Genomic DNA, 23,416 nt, shown 5'->3' on the forward strand with positions numbered 1-23,416 from the left:
CAATAATAGGCTGGCTGTGATTAAACCCTAATGATATAAATACTATGGTTAAGTCTCTGCTTCCATACGCCTAATCTCTCATATACGTTGAACCCTATTCATATAGCAGAGAGATATTATTGAAGTACTGGAAGTAGAAGACAACCTATAAATGTATTCCGTATTCCACAGATAAGTTTAATATAATTAGTTAATCTCTATTTTATATTGATTTGATTTATTTGTGATCTTAATGTCTTGTTGTTATGATTTCAGAATATGTCTTACATGTGTTATCAGAGCCACACAACAAGCTTAGGGTTCGATTCATAGGTAATTTGATTAAATGTAGATGATTGACACAAGTGAAGCATAATTTGAGTTCATCGTTTGGTTGACTATTTTGACTAATCGATCCTGTGAGACTTCATAAAGATGCTTCCGCAATTTTGTATCACTGTTTTCTGCAATTTTTTTTAATCACGTTTACCTGGCCATCAAGATAAACTGAAATTGGTATACAACTCTAACAAGGCTTGTTGTATGCAACTTTATGGACTCCTATTTGATAATTATGAATTGATAAGTCATAAATATATATATATGCAAGGTCACTATTGTTTTCGGTGAACGATGACCTAATCTTATCTTGAGTAATATTTTGATTTATTATATAATTTTCTGATTATTAATTTAGTTGATAAATATTACCGGTTCCTATTTGATTAAAAAAAAAAGAAAAGAGAAAGGGTTAAAACATGCGAACACTAAAGATTTCTCCCCTGTTTGAGGATTGCTGTTCATCAATGCCCAGCTTACACCAGCCTCCTTCAATGTAATGCTCGAATTAAAGCTTGAAATTTCAGGGTTTTCCCGCAAAGGTATGAAATTGCTTTTCATACATTAATCCTTCTTGCTTTGCAATTTGGTTGAATTGAAATTAAGCTCTTGGTTTCAACTGAATTGATTTTGTGATATCATAATTGAGAAGTTGGAAACTATCTTGTTGTTTCTGGGCAATTAGGTCTCTTTATAATTGAGAACTTCTTGCTTTGCAATCATGCAATTTGCAATTGGTTTGATCCTCCACAACTCGACTACTTCCATGATGAATCTTGCAGAATCAATAATGAGTAGGTAAATTTGCCAATCTTTTGTCTTAATTTTCTTTAAGTTCTAAATTGGATTAAAATTATTGTTGAAAAATTGATGTTATTGAGATATCTAAGTGTTTATTTTAATCAACTTTGTTTTAGAATTAAAACATAAATTTTAAGTTTGGATTCTCTTATTAGGTTTCATTTTAATTTATAACGTAATCTTTAACACATATGTGTCTTCTCTCATACACTAAAATAAATTTTGTAGCCATTGGTTTATCTAATCACTTGTCACTTTTATCGATTAATGATGTTGAGATATTGTTCCTTATATAATCCTAATTTTGATACATATAGATTGGTTTATTATGTCCAAATCAACTATTTTGTGACTTGGCAAATTATGGTTTTATTTAAATTATGATTAAATCTAAAATTTTGGTGGAGCTTGGGAACCTTGCAACGTGTCCTATTTGATGACAATTTTGATAGATTTTTCTAACTCCAAACTTTGTAAAAATTTGCCATGTTATATTATATAATAGATTGTGTACACTATCTTTATTGATTCAACTAGCCTATATTTTGTTATATGAAAACCACTTTCTCTAATGTTTAATCTTGCAATTTTGAGTGTTTGCCCAAGTGGGAGAAATAATGTATTATGGGCTTCACACTCATCAATTTTGCATGTTTTTAATGGTCATAGTTTTGGTAGATAAAACATACATTATCATACTAGTTTATATTTTACATATGCAACTAATCTTGTAGGAAATTCAAGAAGGGTTAATGAGTATATTCTGCTCAAAAGTGTTTTGCTTATTAATTCTTGTTTATTGTTCAAGAAATTGGACTTGTGATTTATATGTTATTGATGAATAATTAATCTGCTCAAAAGTGTTTTCTTATTCAATACAACTATAAATCAATGTATAGTGAAACATGAAATTAACAAGATTGCATATACTTCATCTGCTCAAAAGTGTTGAAGCTATATACGTTTGCCCTTGTATTTTATGTTTTAGTTATGCAAACCTAATATAATTAGTTTCTGTCTAAAGATGATTATAGAATTATATGTTTTTGATGCAGTAAGAAAACATTTAGTTAAAGTTTTCTATTTCTGTCAAATGTTAGATGAACAAAACTGACCAAATGATTTTGTATAGTTTTTCAGTCATAAGAGTCACTTCCCTACAGATATCTAGAATAAAGATGTTGAGCTCACAAATTTTATGTTTTAGATCCCATGACTAAAGTTTTGCTAATTGGAGTATTTGAAAGGTATCTGTTTCATTCTGTAGACTTTTACAAAGTTTGTTTTTACTCTCTTAATCAGTGGGAGTAATAATAATTTATATAATTTTGTCTCTTTTAATCAATGGGAGTAAGAGATTACCTTTTGTGTTAAAATTTTGAAGTGTTAGTGGCTCATATTTTAAGAGTTTTTTTGTTTAAGTTTTGTTCATAAGTTTTAATAAGAGATCCTGATTTTGTAAATATTATGTCGTATTTTACTTATTCATTTATCATATTCTAAATTGACAGAAAAGTTGGATGTTGTTACCAACGTTGTTGAGTTCTTTTGTGAACTACTTTGGTACTGAAATATACTTTCATATTTTCAGTTCGACTATTGTGAGCTAATGTTTTGACTATTAGCTCTTGACACCATGACTTTGTTAGCAACAAAGTGCTTTAAGTTGAATGTGTATGTGATCTTGGAGTGCAAGGAACATACCAAGTTGTTCTTTGTATTATTTGGTTCTGCATTCGATTCAAAGTAACAGGTTGTTAGGAAAGATTGTTGCATACTTATGAAGACTCAGTGATTACCATGAGTTCTTATTTGTTAGGATAAATCATTGACATTCAAGTGAGAGAATGTAAGGTTGTGAATGACAATGAATGATGTATTGGATTACTTATGTTGTAGGCCACTTGTTTATTGAGTTGTTAACAACGTCAGTAATCTGATAGTCCTAATGAAATAAAGATTATGGAGTCTTATCCTTTGCAATTGAACTAAAGAAATATGATGGATTTCACTACAAAGATATAGAATCATGGTGGGACTTAAACACTTAAGTAATAGGGTTTGACTTTCACAACCAATAATAGGCTGGCTGTGATTAAACCATAATGATATAAATACTATAGTTAAGTTCCTGCTTCCATACGCCTAATCTCTCATATACGCTGAACCATATTCATATAGCAGAGAGATATTATTGAAGTACTGGAAGTAGAAGACAACCTAGAAATCTGTAATGTCTTCCGTATTCCACATATAAGTTTAATATAATTAGTTAATTTCTATTTTATATTGATTTGATTTATTCGTAATTCTAATATCTTGTTGTTATGATTTCAGAATATGTCTTACAAGTGATACAAACAGCAAGGTCCTCCGAACCTCGGCAACATCAACCCGGAACTTTTCAGCAACTCGGTCCGGCTCCATGCGGCCATTGTGATCCTCAGCCTTGCCCCGATGAAGCAGGATGATGTGGCGCAGCTGTGCTACATTCAGAGTCCAGCGGCGGCGTAGGCCTCTCCTCATAACTGCGGGAATCTGGCTTCCCATCCCTCAGTTTCGGGAGAGGCCTCTTATACTTTTCCACCACAAATGCCTGTAAAATAATCCCAAAATCACACATTTACAACAATACAACACAATGTCTCAAATTCGAAATGAAAAAAAATCAAAAATTGAAAAACTGACCTCACCCATTTCCAATTTGCCTCCGGGCTTTGATTTGATCCTACCCACCATTTGATTGAGCATGGCGTCGTAATTTGGATCTCGCTCTTCAAGCACATTTTCGACTGCTCCTCCTGTTCCTGCATTGCTATCTGAAACCAACAAAACACATTCGAAACGACGCCGTCAATTAACTAAACTGAGCTGAGGAAAAATGTTAAGCGAAGTGACAAAAAAAAGGCGGTAGCTTTTATATACCAGAATCAATAGCGCCGCCGACCTTGGAGATCTCGGGCCGTTCGGGGGGAACCGGAGGAGGCCGCTGATCGGCGACGACGGTCTTTGGTTTTGACGACGTCGTCTCGACGGTCGAAGTGGGTCGCGTTCTTCCAGCTGCTCGGCGAAGCGCCTGATCCATTGTGTCGGCTGTGCTTTCTATTTTCTAATTTTTCCCAAATCAAATAAAAATCCGATAAAATAGATTAGAACAGGTTAAAATGCAAAAACCCCTTTTAATTTTGAGGAATAGGGTTTGGTGGGAATACTGCAAGTCTGGAAGAGGAGGAAGAAGATGATCGGAGCTACACACGCTGAAGTGGCGCGTGGTGCTCTCGTGTCCTACACGAAATGGCTAATACCCAGGAGGCGCCTATTTCTTTTATTTTTGTTAATTGTGACGGTTTTATTTTATTTTAATGAGGGTTTTGTTTCCTAATTTGGATTATATGATACAATAAGTTTTTTTTTTTTTTTTTTTTTTTTTCCAACCAACGATAGCATCTACCCTAAAAATAACGGATGAATTAAGTCTCATAATGAGTTAACAATAATGTAGTTTAAATTCGTCTTTGGTTCGAGTTAAAGGGCTCAAAGTTTATGAAACAATGTGCATGCAAGCAAAACCGTTCTAAGGAAACTTAAGAGTAAACTGTCGGTTTACCCCCTGAACTTTCACCTCACTTTCGATTTCCCCCCTGAACTTTTCCATTGGAAAATTAAGAACTCAAACTAATTTTTTTAGCCAATTTGCCCCCTACCGTTAGTTTTTCATATATTCCATCCATATTTCTGTTAAGTGAGACCATGTGCACAACATGTGAGGGTAGTTAAGTTATTTCACTCTTAAAAATGATTAAAAAACTGAAAATAATAAAAAAAGCAAAACTTTCCCTCTATTTTTTCCCGCTAATTCCTATCCTCGATTTTATTTTTCTCTCTCATTCCTATGCATGAGAAATGACATATGGTGTTATTGTCTACCATTTTTATTTTCTCTAACAAATTAATAATTTGACAAATGCTAATGGTGCTATTGTCTCCAAAGCAGTGCATTAATATAAGAAACCCTAGTCTTTTTTATGGACATGTTTCTTATATTAATTCACTGCTTTGGAGACAATAACACCATGAGCATTTGTCAAATTATTAATTTGTTAGAGAAAATAAAAATGGTAGTACATGCTTCAAAAAAAAGATTAACTTAGCTACTTATGAAAACAATAACACCATATGTTATTTCTCATGCATATGAATGAGAGGGAAAATTAAAATTGTGGATAGGAATTAGCGGGAAAAAATAGAGGGAAAATTATTATTATTATTTATTTTCAGTTTTTAATCATTTTTAAATTGAAATGACTTAACTATCCTCACATGTTATGCACATGGTCTCACTTAATGGAAATATGGATGGAATATATGAAAACTAACGGTAGGGGGCAAATTGGCTAAAAAAATTAGTTTGAGTCCTTAATTTTCCAATAGAAAAGTTCAGGGGGGAAATCGAAAGTGAGGTGAAAGTTCAAGGGGTAAACTGACAGTTTACCCGGAAACTTAAACGCTCAACTTATCTTTTGCTTTCGGCATTCAACAAACAATGCTTAACACAAATATCTCCACATTACGAAAATTTCAGATGTAAACCGATGAGAAACTGTCGACGCCAGTCTAAATCCAACTGCAATTTTTGTTTCACTTTGGCTACATTTGATCAGAATGCAACAGTCACCCTATAAGTTGGTCTTGCAACTCACATAATTAAGGAAAGGAAAAAAAAATAGACAACCACTTATAAAGTAAATTGTACGTAAGAGAGAAAGTAAACGATTTTATCAAATGTTGTTGAACTTCAACTACGATTTGAATGGAGGAGGGTAACTTTATCTCTCATCATTGGTTTTCCGGTTATTAGTGCCGCTTTCTCTGATGTAATGGCCTTGGGAGATGACGCTAATACTCGGACTTTCCTATGAACTTTGTATGTAACACCATGTACAATGCAGAAGAATCAAGAGACAGCGACATTTGCTGTGTATCATGGGTTATAGTAAGCACAGCCGAAAGCGGCAGTCTCCGTTATATGCAGAAGCTCTTTGTTCAAGTTGTTTGTTGGATTTTCAGCACCTAACTGACTTGGGAGACCATGTCAAGCTCGCTGTACCCGTCAGCGTTGTTATTGGGGATAGCACTCCTGGTTTCCTGCATGCTGAAATCCGGGAGACTAGTATCAAAACTGTCCGGAGCTCTCACCTTAGTGCGAGCACGCTTGGATGGCCTTAATATGGAGTTGTCTTGGGGAAATTCATCCCTACTCTTCCGCTTCTGCTTTGTGTCGAAAAATCCATAAGCAAAAGATTCCAGTACCTTAGTGGTCAGTGGTCGGTTTCTTGTGCTCTGTCTCCGAGAGTTCATTGCAGACTGCAATTCAGAAATATCCCCACATTCAGAGGGCTGAGTTGAATGGGAAGCGGTATCCGGTTCCTGTTTTGTTTGATCATCTTGTCTTTCTGTCATTGTGAAAGGTTCATCAGTTTCAGCATCTAGAGAGGGGGGCATGTTCAAGTCAAAAAATGTACGGCACTGAGGATTCTCATGAAATGTTTCCACGCGCAAACTATCGCCACGTTTGCCTTCACCATTATTAACTGGACTGGCTCCTCTAGACAAAGTACTGGTGGATGATAACTTCTCTTCGGATAGATCCACTTGAGAGGGAGTTTTCTCACTAAGTTCAGGGTGGTCTTCAGAGCTGCATGCATCTTGCTGTAACATGGGACCTTGCAAGAAGTGGTTCCCGCTGGGGATGGTATCTGTGAGATTACAAGCAACTAACTGTTGACGTCTTTTTAAAACAGGGGCCACATGATTTTCCTTTTCAGAAACCATTTTCTGGATCTTTTGGCACTTCGTAGCTTTCCTGCGCCGCATGTCATTGCATATACCAATGTTCTCATTCTTAGAGAGATCTGCAGTCACAGTGGTCAAACCTTGACCAGAAGCTTGATGCTCCCACTCTGAAGTATCATATTCAAAATATTTGTCATCGCTTATTTTGAATTCGCTTCTACCCAAACAGATGGACTTCAAAACATGGATCCTCTGTGAACACAAGGAATCAGCAGAATTAGATTTATCTGTTGAATCTTCAGAAGCATCCTCATCGTCATCATCAGAATCACTTCTGGAGGTGGAGGCATCCAATTCAAATGGTAAGCTTCTCAGTTCCCTCACCTTGGATGTTTTCCGATTAGACAGACTTGTATCCACAACTGTAAACTTCACGACATCTGCACTACTACGATTTGGAGTACGAGGCTGCAGATAACAGTGGCGTTGCTGATTTGGGAAGTCATGTTCGTCCAGCTTTGTTTCATCTGTCCACCCATTTTCTTTATTTGCTCCTGTTTCAAGCTCAAGAAGCTCGGGGTCTGAAGCAACTTTATTCAGGACATCACTTACAGAATCAAAGTAGTGGCTTCCCTTCACCAGTTTCCTTTTTGAAAACTTCTTAATACCAGGGATAAGAAAGACCAATGAATTCTTGGAACCAGTGGAGAAACCCGGATAAGGCTGCTCAGAATGCCACCCTCTTGCAAGCAAACGAGGCCAAACAGCTTCCCAAAAGAGATCGCTTGAGCGGGCTTTGCTTAGCCGGAAGCCCCCAGTTAGAAAGTTGACTATTTCTAGTGGTGTAAGGGAGGAGCATGCTTTGCCAGTTGGTATTTCTGGGCGAACGGGAGCAACATGATTGGACTTTAAAGTCTCTGTCGCAATGCCTGTGAGATCTTTCTTTCCCGTACCAATTCCCACTGCCTCTACAAGTGCATGCAATCCAACTCTAGCCTTTAAAATGAATACATATTCTTCTAGTAAAATTTTTCCTTCCCCAAATGTCTTCGAGACCTGGAATTGGACAATCAAAATTATAGGAACCATATCCTGATACGAACAAATAAATGGACAAACAAGCATAGCAAAATCCAAAACACATCCCTCCAGTCCTATAACTGATTATCTGCACAAACAGTTTTCATTTTGCGTAATCAACTTTATATTTTACTGTTGGTGAATCACAAGTTACACATTAGCTAATTTGAGATACATCCGTCTTCATCAGAAAATAAAAATTTCTCAGTTAGATCAGTACATACTCATCTATAATTCGTTTGTACAGTATTTGTGTAATCCATAACCATACAAGCTAAAACACGGCTAAATTCAATGAGTAGGCAGTAATCTCTAGAAGTGGAACTAATCGCTACAGTACCAAACACATAAATTCGAGTTTACCAATCAAGTCCACATATAGGCTACAGGAAAGCAATATTACAGGTGTGTAAGAAAGTTAGTAGTTTTCCAAGGGAAAGCAAACTTACAGAAGGCATATAGGGGCTCTTTGTGAGAAACATGTACGAAGTGTTAAAACAATTAAAGCGACACTAATCTGCCTAGAATTTTGGTAATCAAATAATAACTTAAACAATGTTGGCAGAGTGTCTATGCAGAATCTGAATTGAAGTATTCAAGAAAACAAAATAACTAGTTTAGCACACTTTTTTTTGTTTGCAGATTGATGTGTATGTGCAGACAGGCTGATATAATTCAATCTACAGTACAGATCAATATTAGCATTAAGGATTCGAGAGATGTAATTACCTCGAGCAAAGAATTTTGACACTCCTCTGACACGTGAGAAAACAAACGAGAAAACAACTCATGTTGCCTTGGCCCCATAAAAATTCTTTGCCCAAATATACATTTTCTGCTTCTCATTTTTTTGCATTCTTTCCATCTTTTGTATCTGTCAGACTTGTAAAACTTCCCATGGTAGAATGACAATACATCGCCCATCTGTTTACTCCCGACAAACTTCTTCACCAGAACGAGTTTCTTTCCAAAGATATATAAACCAAGAAGAAAACTGGCTTCTTCTATGCCACTCCAGCTGTCACCTCCAGAACCAGGAACCGGACAATACACACCTCCAGGCTTTTTATACATTTGAGCCATCAGTTCTTGTTTCAATACTAACTTTTCTGACTCACCTGATGTTGTCCCATTCTTGAATTTAACATCCATTGGCTGAGCTTTGCATTTTATGTTGTCACTTTCTGAAACAATCAGGGTCTCTTTGACATGTTCATATTTGTTGCTCTCAAATTCCGCATTGATCCACATTACTGGTATGGGTAACCCCATTCCTAAACCATGGGGACTACCGCCAGCAATTTCTGCATCAATTGGGTTCTTTAAAAGCCGTACATAGTCAGAAACAGCTATTAGACAGGGAATTTCAGCCTGGTAGTCATCTCCAACTCTAGGACCTAGCTCAGGGTCACCAGAGACACCACATGGATCAGAAGCTTCTGGAGGAAATGAATGCTCTGCTGATTCATCGTCATTGATATCCCCATGGCTATCTCCTTCAACTGAATCCATCTGTCATACGAGAAGGAGAGGGGGAGGGGGAACTGGTATTGTTAAAAGGGATTTCTGAGACAGCAAAAGGATCAAAGTATTTCCTTTTGTTCAACAAACAATACAAAAGACATATACTTTGTAAAAATTTCATAAATTATGAATGCCATATGCCAATATGAAATCGTGCATTGTGATCCTGATCACATTTTGATACCATTATAAAAATATGATACCAACTGAAAAAGATAGAAACCGAGGAGGAAGAGTATTGCATGCTAAAAAAATGCTACTACTCTAACAAAATCCATTCCAATTTTACACTTCCAATTACCCTTTCTAAATTTCTCGTTCTGTTGAGTCTGTACAATGTATCCAATCTTAAAAGTTCATGTTTCCAGGATCAAAAAGACTAACCAAGAAATGACGGTTCCGGTTATGAAAGCAGTCCAAAACCAATTGAGCTGCTACTATTGCAGCAGACTGGTCTTAAACACGCCAAAGGTTAAACATTGATTTCTAACAGCAATAAATCCTAGTCAACCAATAATCCCAGAGGGAAAGAGAAAAGAAATTTCCACAACACAAATTGACACCAAGGTCAAAATTTGACAAAGACCAACTTTATGTTCCAAATAAACAACAGGTTAATAGGAAATAAAAGCAAACAAAAAAAAAAATTCTTGCATTTATAATATTAAAAAGTTTATTCATGAACCTCAACTGACCGTAAATAATTTTTGTTTTTGGGTAACAATTATGGTAATTTTCCGAAAAACAAATAAAAACCCAGCACTAATGTTTTTTAAGCATAAACGAGAAGAAATACAAGCAAACAAAGCATTAAGCAGCAAACCCACAACAAAATAAATCAATCCAGATCCCTTTTCGAATCCAGACTAAAATCGACGAAACTACAAAAAACCAGAAACTTTATGATAATTATCCCAAAACCCGTTAAGCACATTCATATCAAAACAACAAACAATCACAACCAAAACCAAAACAAAAAAACAAAACAAAAAAAACCAAAAAGTTATAAACTTCAACAAAAATAAATAAAACCCAACATAGAAAGAAACAACAGCAAGAACAGGAAAGCATTCCGGCAAGCAAAAACCACCGGAACCAGTGAGAATTCCAAAACGATCCCATCAAATTCAACTTATTTACCAAACAATGACCCTCAAAAAACACTTAAAGATTTGGTTTTTTAATATCCACTTAGTGGGAAAAGGCTTTGTTGTTGTTGTTGTTGTAATATCCCCATACCTCCATGGAGAAGGAGACGAAATTTGAAGCCGAACCCACGTGAGAGAGCAAACCTGAGAAAAATGGGTCTTGGAGTTTTAGCACCAATTTGCAAGCTTTGGATTGAAAAAAAAAAAAAACAAAGCGTGATGCAGACACTCTCTCTCACACATAGAGACAGCCGCTGCCTCCGAGTCTCTCTGTTTTTAGAGAGAGAAAACTCGCACGCACGCAGTTGAACATGAAAACTAGAGAGAGAGAGAGAGAGTTGTACCTGGGTTTTATAGAAGCTAAGGTTTCATGACCACGAAGGCTGATTTCGAAGGAGGCCAAAACCCAAGAAAAATATACTTGAGAAAGCAAAGTCGTTGTGTCCTTGGAGAGAGAAAATAATACGATTTTATAGGGGGGGGGGGGAGAGAGAGAGGGTCTGAGTGTTTTCTCTGGACCGTTTAATGAGGTACGAAAGCGAAATATCCACGCGCCACCATCGCGCGTGAGCCTGAAATGATTGACACGAGGCACTAAAGATTCCTGCTATACGATAGACCCGACGAGATTTGCTACATTGCCAAGGCATCGGCCAATGATATGCTGCCACGTACGTGGAAGTTACGGGGGTTTTATTACTAGTGCGTTAAACGACAGGTCGTAGTGGTGTAGTTACGAACTTCCTAGCTAGAATGGCGAAACCATAGGGATTGTTTATTGGTACGGTACTACGCGCTCTGTGGCGCGTGTTGGAAAGTGAGGGTTGTTTTGGGTGGATTTATTTGTTAAGTTTTTTATATTTTCTGTAAATAATCATTTGTAGGGATTTTCTTAAATATTTGTTTGCGGAATTTCTCAATGAGGAAAGACTCGACTTCCAAGTCACGTGAGGTTCGGTGTCAACTGAATCAAGCTATGCTGACTCGGAGATAAGCTCTTAAACATGGAGTTTGGTGAAGGGTTCAACTTAGGGCTCAAACTCAGTTCAGAGATCTTAGCAAAAATGCCACACACAATGTTGTCAATTAACAAAGGATAAGAGGTGATTAGCGGCCTAATAATATAGCACATAATGCATCGCTAACCGACAACATGAATGGAAAAAATAGATTGTGTTAATGCAGTAACTGACTATCTGAGTGGAAAACATTTTGCATGTGTCTACTTTGCGCTATGCATAAGTTAAGTGTTGAGACATGAGATAATATTATGTTGTAAAACTATCAATCAATAAGATTAGTAAGGTGAAAATACATTTGAATTAATATATGTAATTGTCATTCGTGAGATATATGATTGTCTAGTAAGGCCTTCTACAATGAGCTAGAAATTTTGAGTCCAATAAGAGTTAGTCCAATTGTTAAGTGTATTATACATGTTTCATGAGTTTGATTCCTATAAATTTATTACTAGGTCACATCTACTAGCTCACACAACTAGAGCAAATTATAAAACTCAAAACTTATGAAGCATGCTTTTTAACAAACAATATTGTATATAAGTTATGGCAAAATCTCACATCGGTAGCCAAATCACTTCATCATTTATAAAATTTAAGTTGTTTGGTGTAGAATGACAACTGTCGTTAGGTCAAATTAACAGCTAAGATAAGATTTTATCCACTTTCACTTGCAAAAAAAATAAAAAATTTCAGGCCAACCTAAAGCCCCGAACTCTTTCCTATTAGTTGCTTTGAGACCGGACGAGATTTGCTACATTAGCCAAGGGGTCGGCCAATGATATGCTGCCACGTACGTAAAAGTTACAGGGGTTTTGTTACTAGTGGGTTAAACGACAAGTCGTATTGGTGTCGTTACGAACTTCCGAGCACGGCGAATCCATAGGGATTGTTGCATGGTACGGTCCTATGCGCTCTGTGGCGCGTGTTGGCAAGTGAGGGTTGTTTTGGGTGGATTTATTTGTAAAGTTTTTTATATTTTCTGTAAATAATCATTTGGAGGGATTTTCTTAAATATTTGTTTGCGGAACTTCGTAATGAGGAAAGGCTCGACTTTCAAGTCACGTGAGGTTCCGTTGTCAACTGAGTCAAGCTTGGCTAACTCGGAGATAAGCTCTTAAACATGGAGTTTGGTGAAGGGTTCAACTTAGGGCTCAAACTCAGTTCAGAAATCTTAGCAAAAATGCTACACACAATGTTGTCAATTAACAAAGGATAAGAGGTGATTAGCGGCCTAATAATATAGTACATAATGCATTGCTAACTAACAACATGAATGAAAAAAAAAGACTTTGTGAATGCAGTAATTGACTATCTGAGTGGAAAACGTTTTGCATGTGTCTACTTCTGCTCTCTTTTAACTTTTCGTTTCTATTTTTTTATTTGTTCACATAAAAAAACGGAACTTTTGTCGCATATCATTTATGAAATTTAAATACGTAATCTGGTTTTTGAATTCGATTTTAAGACACTAAATAGTGCACTTTACAGGTATACATCCAAGATAAGATAAAATTGTACTATATGAGGTAATGTTTTCTTACTAGATATCTCGACAAATTAGCTAGATTATCAACCTTTGCGCTATGCATAGGTTAGATGTTGAGACATGAGATACTATTATGTTGTAAAACTATCAATCAATAAGATTAGTAAGATGAAAATACATTTGAATTAATATATGTAATTGTCGTTCATGAGATATATGATTGTGTAGTAAGGCATTCTACAATGAACTAGAAATTTTGAGTCCAATAAGAGTTAGTCCAATTGTTAAGTGTATTATACATGTTTCATGAGTTTGATTCCTATAAATTACTAGGTCAAATCTACTAGCTCACACAACTATAGCAAATTATAAAAAAAATCATAACTTATGAAGCATGCTTTTTATATATGGGAATCAAAATCATATGAACCATTGTGGATACGTGTCCTCTTTTATGTTCTACATTTATTTCATTTTTAACAAACAATATTGTATTCCAGGTCTTCGGAAGGGGTGGATAACTGTGGTTTGCCACCAGTTGTCCCTCTTGTTTTTTTTTTTTTTTTTAAACAAACAATATTGTATATAAGTTATGACAAAATCTCACATCGGTAGCCAAATCACTTTATCATTTATAAAATTGAAGTTGTTCGGGGTAGAATGACAACTGTCGTTAAGTCAAATTAACAGCTAAGATAAGATTTTACCCACTTTTAATTGCAAAAATAAAAAATAAAGAAAATATATTAATGCCAACCTAAAGCCCCCGAACCCTTTCCTATTAGTTGTTTTGAGAGTATTTTTTATCTATGAAGTTTTTATTTTCTGATTTAATGATTTGGATATTGTTTGAGGAAATTTTTCCTAATAAGGAAAGCTCAACTTTCAATTGACGTCTGGTTGGGTTATAAACTGAGTCAAGCTATGGCTAATTAACTCGGACATGAGTTCTTAAACATGGAGTTAGGTAAACCCTTCAACTTCAGCAATGTTCATAAATCGTAGCACAAATACTACACAAAGTTGTCAATTAACAAGGAAAATATTAGAGGTGATTAGCGCCCTAACAATATAACACATAGCACACCACTAACTAACAACATAAACAGAATAAACAGACTATGTGAACGTAGTAATTAACTATTTAAGCATAAAACAGTACCCATGCGTCTAATTATATTGTCTTTTTAACTTTTTCTTTAGGAATTGTTATTGGCACTCTAAAAATCTCATTCTACACTCCAAACTTTTTATATTTAGAAAGAAAAATACACTTATGAGGAGTGTAGAATGAGATTTTTGGAGTGCAAATAATACTTTCCTTTTCTTTGTGTATTTTTATTTGTTCACTTAAAATATGAAAGTTTTGTTTGTGTATCACTTAGAGAATTTGAAGATGTAATATGATTTTTGGATTATGAAATAATGGGATCTTATTTATTAAACTCACATCACTACAACAATAGTATTTTAGATTTCAAACTCAAGCAACATGCTTTTTATACATGCGAATCAAATTTACCTGAACCACTCCATTACTGGTTTAAATGTGTCATCCTTTGTATTCGATACATTCGTTTCATTTTTAATAGACAATATTGTACATAATTTATGACAAAATCTCACATTGGTAGTTTAATCACTTCATTTGTGAAGTTGAAGAAGTTTGCTTTGAAACGACAATTGTCATTAGATCGATTAAATTAAAGAATTTTAACGAAAAGCTTCCGGTACTGTTCACTTTAACAAAAAATCATATTTTTACACTAAAAAGTCAATCATGGTACTATGATTTTGAGTTTTATCTGCATATTTTTTTTCCTTTATTTTATCATTATCGTTAAAACTCAAAATTTTCAAACTCTTTTAATTAGTTTTCCTATCAAATTAACAATTGAGATAAGACTTTACCCGCTTTTAATTGCAAATAAAATTGCAAGGAAAAAAAGGTATGTTCATGCTAACCTAAAGCCCACAAACTTGGGCTAAAAGCCAAATTACCCCCCCCCCCAAACACTCTCCAACCCATGTTAAAATTTTAGGTTAAATGCCAAATGTTATTTCTAGGCCAAATACCCCTCAGCTTTCCCCCTGGCTAAATGCCAAATGTTTATCGGAATTTAAATTTTTTTAGATTAAAATGTTCATAAAATTAATTTACAATAATCTACATATTTATTTTTATTTAAAAAAAATGATTTAAGAAAAAAATTAGCCTAAGTTTATTCTTTAATAATTTCGGGCTAAAATTTTAGGGCAGAAGAGTTGGAGCAGAAAAGATGTTTCTTGGCTAAAAACCAAATTTTCCGGGCTAAAAAATTTGATTTTTAGCCCAAGGGTTGGAGATGGTCTGAGAGAGTATTTTGAGTTGTTGGCAATCATTTTATATTGTTGGCCTATCTTTAATTTATGGGAACTTTAACGAAAAGCTCATGGTATTGTTCACTTTAACGAAAAACCACATTTTTACACTAAAAAGTCAATCCTGGTACTATTCACTTTACCCTTTATTTTGTCCTTATCATTAAAATTCAAAGTTTTCAAACCATTTTCATTAGTTTTCCTTTAATTTATTTGGGAGGAAAACATAAAAATATTACCAAAGCCTGGTTTTGTCAGCCAACTTAAGTCAATCTATTGGCACGCCAAAAGTGAAGGCACTGATCAACGCTCCTCCTTATAATTTGAGTCTACTCGTTGACCACAACATCAACTCAACTCAATCCTCTGTTTTTAAAAACTTGTTATGCAGTCATTTAGTTTTATGGTTTAGTGATATTTCTTTTTATTTATAAATGAGAGGTTTTTAGGTTTAATTATTGTCAAATGCAAGTTTAAATCATATTATTGCTAGTAACTTACGTACCCAAAAACAACTTATTTACAAACTAATTAAAGCAAAATGGCTTGCAACTAGTGTTTAAAATATCTACAAAATTATGATATATTCGTCGAAATATCTGAAAAATTAAAGATCGATATGAAAGGGGCGAAGTGCAAACTTCATCTTATATCGGCGAGATATATGAAAATAAATGAATATCAATAATATTTTACGGATTCACTACATAAATTTTGTCGAAATCCATTACAGATTCGAATTTTTAATTTTTTTGAGAAATTTTTCTCTAGTTTCGCTAAATCTAAATGAGTTGATTTACCCCTCTCGTTGCAAATTTTCATAATTTCCGTGAAGACAATCCATATTGATATCAATTTATCTATTGATATTTCTATACGCATGTTGATATTTTCATAAATTTGTATGTGGTTATTTCCACTTATATCAGTATTTTAAACACTACTTATAACTCAGTTAGTTAAAAATATTAACCCTTACACTAAAGTCTTGTAGTCGAATCTATTATCCCCTCCCTGTAATTTAATGTAAATTTACCAATCTTTTGTAAAAGCAAACAAAAAGCTAATTAACAATTGATTATGACGATAGAATCATGTCATGCTACTTATGACACCAATCTCGTTGTATTTGTTTGATAATGTTTTGCACTACTGTCGGTGAAATATTTGATCGACTGCTATTGAATAAATTGCAGCTGTCCATCAATTATTGTTAGATCCATTTATAAAATAAAACTCCATGCACCTTTTAGCATCACAATTTTTCCAAGTGGCTTGATTTGTGATTTCAGCATTTTTCTTTCGGCTTTTGAGTGTCATAATTATTATCGTTTCATTAATCAAGTAGCATTAATTAACTGGAATCATTAGTAATAGAAAATGAGAGTTAATTACATTTGCAAGTGCGTGTTGGTTTTGAAAATGTAGTTTTAAAAAGGATAATATTATTCACACAATCATTTTTACTTCTCATATTTTCTTCTCAATTTTCAGTTATCGGGATCGAATGAATTGAAGAAGAACAATGACAAAAAATCAACAAGAGTGTGTAAGATATAAAAATAAGTATGTAAATAGCACTTTCCTTTCAGAAATTGTCACACAAATAGGACTAACTTTGGTTACGTAAAAACAACGTTTAATTTATAGTTAATTAATATCTATTAATAAGAAATAACATTCCAAAAAATCTCAAACTTAAAAAATAAAATTCTAACTCAACAAAATTTGCCTAATCAAATTGAAGTCTAGGCACCTTGCCACGTCAAACTAGCCTCAACCCAAACCTTGGGGAGCATGAGACCCACTTAAAATTTAGAATTATAACCTTTAGGCCTTCGCCATCAGAACTAAAAATATATTAATAGGCTATATCATCGTTTTGAGGAGATAGATTTTGCCTATAGCGCCCAACACATTACATATGCTCTTAAGGATTGCATCATGGTCCCTGAGCGTGGGAGTTTTGATATGTAAACCCAGGTTGTAGAGTGGCCATTTCGAGGCCTACCAAAAGGAAAAGCCCAAGCCAATCACAAAACTGGAAGCCCATATGGAAAGCCCAAAAATGCAACCACAAAGAAAGAGTAAAAAACACAAGAAATAGACACATCTTTGATCCTTTAGGCAGTTGCACAAATGCTGCACTAATATTGTCAACTCACAAACGATGAGCGGTGATTAGCAGCCTAGTAATGTAACATACCAACAACGGATAGTTTTAACACAATAAATAGGATGTGGACACAACGTAACTTACTATCTGAACAGATAACGTTACGCATGCGTCCGATTTTATTCGTTTTAACTCTTTTTGTTCTTTTTTTTATGTCTTCACTAGATATATATTAATTTTGTCATCTATAATCTGTGGCATCCGAAGATGTGATATGACTTTTGGATTTTGATTTATGACACTGAAAAGTGAACTTTTCAGCGCAACCAACTGACAAAAAATGAATATATCAGGATAGTGCTTGCTAATTCTAGCTCGACATTTTTCAGATCCTTGGATGTAAGCTGACTCCATTGCATTTAAGAATTCGGTCCAGCTTTTGAATGCCGAAACAGCTGCCACCTCCCGCTTCACAGTGTCACTTTTCTATGGCTGCTGAACAATTCTACCCAGCAAAGCTTTTATGGTGGCATCTTTGTCTTGCAAAGTACTCTTCTTTTTGGCATCCAACTCCTCCTCTAAAGACAAAAACTTTTAACGACATTGGTTAAGAAGTTTTGCTAACTTGAGATTCTCGTAACGAAGTCTGTCTAGCAGAAGCTGCACGTAGACATTCAACTTTCAGCCTTCCTGCTTGCCTCATTCAAAATGTTGTGCATTTTCCTCTCTCCCTCCAACGCTAAGTAGGCCGTCTGCCGAAGAAAAGTACTAATGGAAAGTTGAAACCTTGGAAGAAAATTAATATGGAAATAAAGATGTAGATTGTTGGTTGTTACTAGTTATGCATACAAACCAAGGTCATGTTATCTCCAAGATTTTCTGAAATCTGGGGAAGACGAGATTCCTGTGTGCAAGCAACAAGCGCAGAAGTAATGCACTTGCAAGTTCTATTTAACATCCTCGTCAGGTGATCATTTCCATCTCCATCTCCAAGGCCTTGTTGTTCAGTTTGCTGATTCTCCGAGCCCACAATTAATTGATCAGACTGTTGCATGAAAGCAGTTGCAATTTCATTGTCAGTTGATGAAGTGGGCTCGTTGAGAAGCATGTCCTTTGCTGAAGCCCAGCTATTTGAAGCAGCTTTGGAAGCTTTAAGAGGATTGTTTAGGGTAGACAGATCATCAACGTTCACGCGAGCTCGTTTCACGCTTAATCTCTTGGTTTCAGGAGTGCTACCAACGCATGCAATACTTTAAAAGCACTGCAATATAAAGCAGAGTAGGTCAGCATCAAGTAGCAAAAAAACCAACAGGAAAAACCTTATTTGAGGCCTCTATGGCAGTGTCTGTTCGATCTTGCTTCCCGTTACCAATTCCCACAGGGCCACAGCTAGTACAAGTGCATTCAATCCAACTGTAGCCTTTAGAGCGAATGAGTATTCCGCTAGTGACACATTTCCTTCCTCAAATGTCTTTAAAACCTGGCAAATGATCAAACGAAGTAAAAGGAGCCATATCCCGATACGAACACGTAAAATGATGAATCTATAAGCATCACATACTTGGGTTTACTTCCCTTTTTTCATTACAAAATTACAATTCTATCTTGCAGTACCTTTCGCCTCTCATATGGTTCTTTTATAAAATACAGATAAGGACGTTTGCTATGATTCACATAAAATAAGCACTACAGGCAATTGTGAAGTTATCAGTTATATTTTCGGTTTTGAGCAGGCCATAATGGATATCTGAAGTTATCAGTCATATTTTCGGTTTTGTCCAGATTTATATTGCTATTTCCATCCTTGAATACACAAATACAACGACATCGCAAAGTGAATTACAGCACAAAATTTTCAGTAAGATTTAATTACCTCAAAAACATATGAGGAAGCAACCCCTTGCCTTCATCCTGTAAACATTCTTTGTACAATTTGACCATAGCAGATTTCTTCACTCGAACGAGGTTGTTCCCAGGCCAAAGGTACATGAACCAAAAAGAAAACTAGCTTCTTGACTGATGTAAAACTTTACTTTCATTGCTTACTAACAATAGTGCGCGCGTCGTCAAATTTTTTTTTCTTCAGTTTTTTCGGCGAGACATTTCGTCAGGCACTTGACTGATCCATACCATTGTGTGGTTAGAGTAAATCCTTGCTCTTTAGTGCTCTTTTAATTGTGAATATTGTTATAGTCAATAAAACAAAGAGTTAAATCAAATACGTGTAGGCCCGGGAGCTCCAATTTATAAGACAATTGGGAGGAAGAAGGATGGACCTTTTATTATTTAAAAAAAAAAAAACTAACTTTAAACTTTTCTAAAAATCGATGTCATATATCTAAACACGCATAGGTTTTTCCCTCGTTCTTCTTCGTGAGTTGTCATAATCAACTTTGATATTTGCCTCCTGTATGGTCTTAGACGAGAATCGAGTGATATATTTGCACCGGAGAGCTATCGATGTTGTTTAGTGTTTTTTGAACTTGTCTTTTTCACAGAGAAAAAAAATGAAGAAGGTATATTTTGAGATAGTTTTGTCAAATTATTTAAAACTAATTTTTTTTAAGACCAAAAAACTGAGGGCGACACGTGCCCTATTGGCCCTTCATCAGATTCGACATGAGTAAAATTGTCTGATCACATAACTGTAAAACTATTTTGTGAATGTCAATTAATTATGCCGAGAATAATTGAGGGAATAGTTGACTTGGCAATCAAGTTAATGAAATCTTTAGGACTCTCGGTGCCTCAAGGAAATAAACATATTGGAGTCCTAATTACATGCAATCAATTATGGACATTTATTAAGTAAATACAAGGAATAATAGTCATGATGAGACTTTAATTGATTATATATGATTTGGGTTGATATCCTTTCCGATAATAGGGAGGAATTGGTTGAAACCCTAGCTATATAACTTAATAGCAGTCCCTGCTTCTATACCAACTGAAACTCACGAAAACTACAAGCCTATTTCGATAGTAAAGTTCATTGAGAGGTACTGGAAGTAGAAGACTACTTCTACTTTGTTCGCAAGGATCAATGGGTTCATCTTCATAACCATGTATTCCATATTTTACAGATAAGTCTATTATAATTAGTAAATCTCTATTTTATGTTGATTTGATTTATTTGTGATCCTAATGTCATGTTGTTGTGATTTCAGAATATGTCTTACATGTGGTATCAGAGCCACACAACAAACTTAGGGTCCAATTCAAATTGCGTACTAGCTTTAAAAGCTGGTATGAGGAATAATAAGATACATTGGAATAGAGTAGTAGGGTACATGACGTTCATCATATCACTTCTGTGCAAATGGAGTATTCTCTCTGGACTTAGGAAATTGAAAATGCGATAATCTCATTTTGCAGGTGTTCGGGCAAAGATTTCTCTGGAGAAGGGTCCTCGAACCTTAGCACAGCTCCCAAGGGATTGACACATTGGATGTGTAGTTGGGCTCTTGCTTGTTGATGTGCTACAAGAAGAGGACAAAGTTAGTTATGAAAGGTGCCTTTGTGGGGCCTTAAGTATAGGCATTGAGGCTCACAATCAAACCTAATTGAGTGCTAGGCGTGCCACTGCTATCTCAGTATAACAGATGTAGACTAAGAGTGTGTTTAGTCGATTACTTCCGCCCCAAGTTACTCAGACTTTTTGTTATCAAAGGATTGTCGTGGATGGGTTAAGTCCACATTAAGTTCTTTTCCTTGCCTTGTAAACAAGGACTTTTAGTTCATAGTCTTGTATGTTTGAATGAAATAAGTCCAGATCCCCTTAAGTCATTTGTTTGGTCGTAGATTGCTTTTAATGAAGACATATTCATTAAACTAACCAGATCCAGATGCAAATAAGACTCCTAAAGTAGGAAAATAGGTGGATATGACTTGAATACATACTGGAGAATTCATTAAGTAATAGATCTACAAATTTAGAAGACAATCAAAGAGCTTGGGGTAAGATTTCACCTTGTCTGTCAAGGTTGAACCTCATGTAGTTACTTCTCCTTGAATTAACAGGGGTTTATATGCTAAAAAGGGATGGATGGTAAACAAGTTTACACAAGGGAATCGATACTACGCCACTAAGGGAGATAGTAGAGCTTTTAAACTAGAGAAATATAGGCTTTCTACGGAAATCTAGACAAGAGATAACTTATCGCTAAAAATGATTGAATGGGTTGATTTCAGCTTTTGGATGCAAATCTGGCTTGAAAGCAGAATTTGTATGTTTGTTTGTTTGATTGGTTGAGTGTCTTTGTTTCTGGGGCCTCTTCCTATTTTTATAGGCAGATTAGCCCAATTGCTGCAACCTTGTTCTTGCCCAAAAGCACTTGAAGGGTAGTGAGTCATCAACTTTTTACTTTGAATGCCACTAGAAAGTGTTCTTTGGTTGGTAGTAGGTTAGCCTCCATCACCATCACTTGTCACTTCAATAGTAAGCATGTGGTTTGTATTTGGCTGAGAAGGCTTCTGGGCTTGGTGTTGGGCTTCAGGCAATCCCCTTTAATTTGGCACCTTTGGGCTTTCCTTCAATTAAGTCTAATGTTCAAATATTAACCCAAACAATGCCCCCTTTAATCGTTGTTGAGTTGGCAACCCGAGACGCTAATAATGATTAAATAGCAGCCACATGTCTTTACTCGGGACTTATGTTATTCAAAACAGTTGTTGTGAACTAAACCTTTGCACTAACCCACGAATTCCATCATTAATTAATTGCTCACTATATAATTTTCACTTAAACTCCTCGGTAAAATACCTTAGTCATTTCGAGCCTTCAAATTTCCTGAACTTCCTAGAATTCTCATAGCCTTCAGACTTTCCAAAAATCTTTCTCGTTCTTTAATTCTTGCCTTTTAATTCCGATTTCCTTCTCATATTCTCCTCAAAATCATCTAATGGCACCCAAAGTTTCTCAAACTCAATCTCCCTGCAAGACTGGTGAGGGAATTTCCACCATGCGCTGCTTATTCATTGGCCTGCATTGCCCTCGGGCAGGCCTACATACTGAACTCTTATTTGAGGAGGGAGGAATGCACTCCTTGGGGCCTGCATGGACTTCTCAGGTCCCAATTGCAGTTGAGACCAACATGCCCAAGAAGAAATGGTTTACCCAGAACCCATTTTTGGCTAAGTCGGGCATTTTTCCTCTAAATGGTCAAACCACTGCCATGGCTTCCCTTATAGCTTCTGCTTTCTTGATCACTTCATCATCATCAGTGTATGCTTCGGGATCAACTATCATGACCTTGTCAGTTTTAGGATCAATGTCAAAGACTTTGGTAGCACTACTATCAACCTAAGCCTTATTTTTCTCAAGTGTCGAATGTCGGGTTTATACATGAAAGTGACAGTAGCCGTCAGTGACCACTTAGCATGATCTTTGCCAATCAGCTTCACCAGAAGATCGAAGAGGTCAAGAAAGTAAATGTTGAAGTTATGAGATGCTGAAACACAATTGGCTAATAGTAACATTGCTTTAGAGGAGCTAGGCAGAATATTCTCTATCATGCAGACATATCATTCTAGAATAGCTGCCCTCACTAAGGATGTAAAACTATTGGACTGATTCTCATGTAACTTCAACATTTAATGAAATGAAAATGAATTATTTAATCCACTTTAGCTTGCACTTCCTTCTTGAAACTCAACTATGATGAGCATATAAGCTGACTTTTGGATCTCTTACAATGTCTAAACTTCTTCAATGTAACAATCCCTAACATCCCACAAGGTTGGGTGATATTTCTTAAAACATTTAGCA

General features: G+C 35.5%; 1 protein-coding gene, 1 long non-coding RNA gene and 1 pseudogene across 6 annotated transcripts; all 3 read right to left on the bottom strand.

The window, feature by feature from the left end:
* Positions 1-3,344: 3,344 nt before the first annotated feature.
* LOC126597240 (uncharacterized) lies at positions 3,345-4,531 on the bottom strand (annotated as a pseudogene).
* A 1,135-nt stretch (positions 4,532-5,666) lies between these two features.
* LOC126597238 (uncharacterized) lies at positions 5,667-11,137 on the bottom strand. Of its 4 annotated transcripts, none has more exons than XM_050264023.1 (4): positions 11,009-11,137; positions 10,756-10,808; positions 8,722-9,504; positions 5,667-7,968 (listed from the first exon to the last, which is right to left on the bottom strand). In XM_050264023.1, the coding sequence occupies exons 2-4, from the start codon at positions 10,759-10,761 to the stop codon at positions 6,190-6,192; spliced, it is 2,568 nt and encodes an 855-aa protein (XP_050119980.1). In that variant the 5' UTR covers positions 10,762-10,808; positions 11,009-11,137; the 3' UTR covers positions 5,667-6,189. The 4 variants fall into 4 exon arrangements, with proteins under 4 accessions (XP_050119980.1, XP_050119981.1, XP_050119982.1 ...); XM_050264024.1 differs by having other exon boundaries at positions 8,722-9,558; XM_050264025.1 differs by lacking the exon at positions 10,756-10,808.
* Positions 11,138-17,923: 6,786 nt separating this feature from the next.
* LOC126597272 (uncharacterized) lies at positions 17,924-19,860 on the bottom strand. Of its 2 annotated transcripts, none has more exons than XR_007614201.1 (4): positions 19,523-19,860; positions 19,019-19,129; positions 18,499-18,910; positions 17,924-18,417 (listed from the first exon to the last, which is right to left on the bottom strand). It is a non-coding gene; the product is annotated as an uncharacterized LOC126597272 (long non-coding RNA). The 2 variants fall into 2 exon arrangements; XR_007614200.1 differs by having other exon boundaries at positions 17,924-18,401; positions 19,523-19,859.
* Between the last annotated feature and the right edge of the window lie 3,556 nt (positions 19,861-23,416).

The sequence above is a fragment of the Malus sylvestris genome, chromosome 13 (genome assembly GCF_916048215.2).
Source record: "Malus sylvestris chromosome 13, drMalSylv7.2, whole genome shotgun sequence".
NCBI classification, from domain to species: domain Eukaryota; kingdom Viridiplantae; phylum Streptophyta; class Magnoliopsida; order Rosales; family Rosaceae; genus Malus; species Malus sylvestris.

Excerpts from the sequence above, each read along its gene's own strand:
- LOC126597238 (XM_050264023.1), bottom strand. Across the intron at positions 7,969-8,721 it reads GTCAAAATTCTTTGCTCGAG|GTCTCGAAGACATTTGGGGA; the intron begins GTAATTACATCT and ends GTCCAATTCCAG.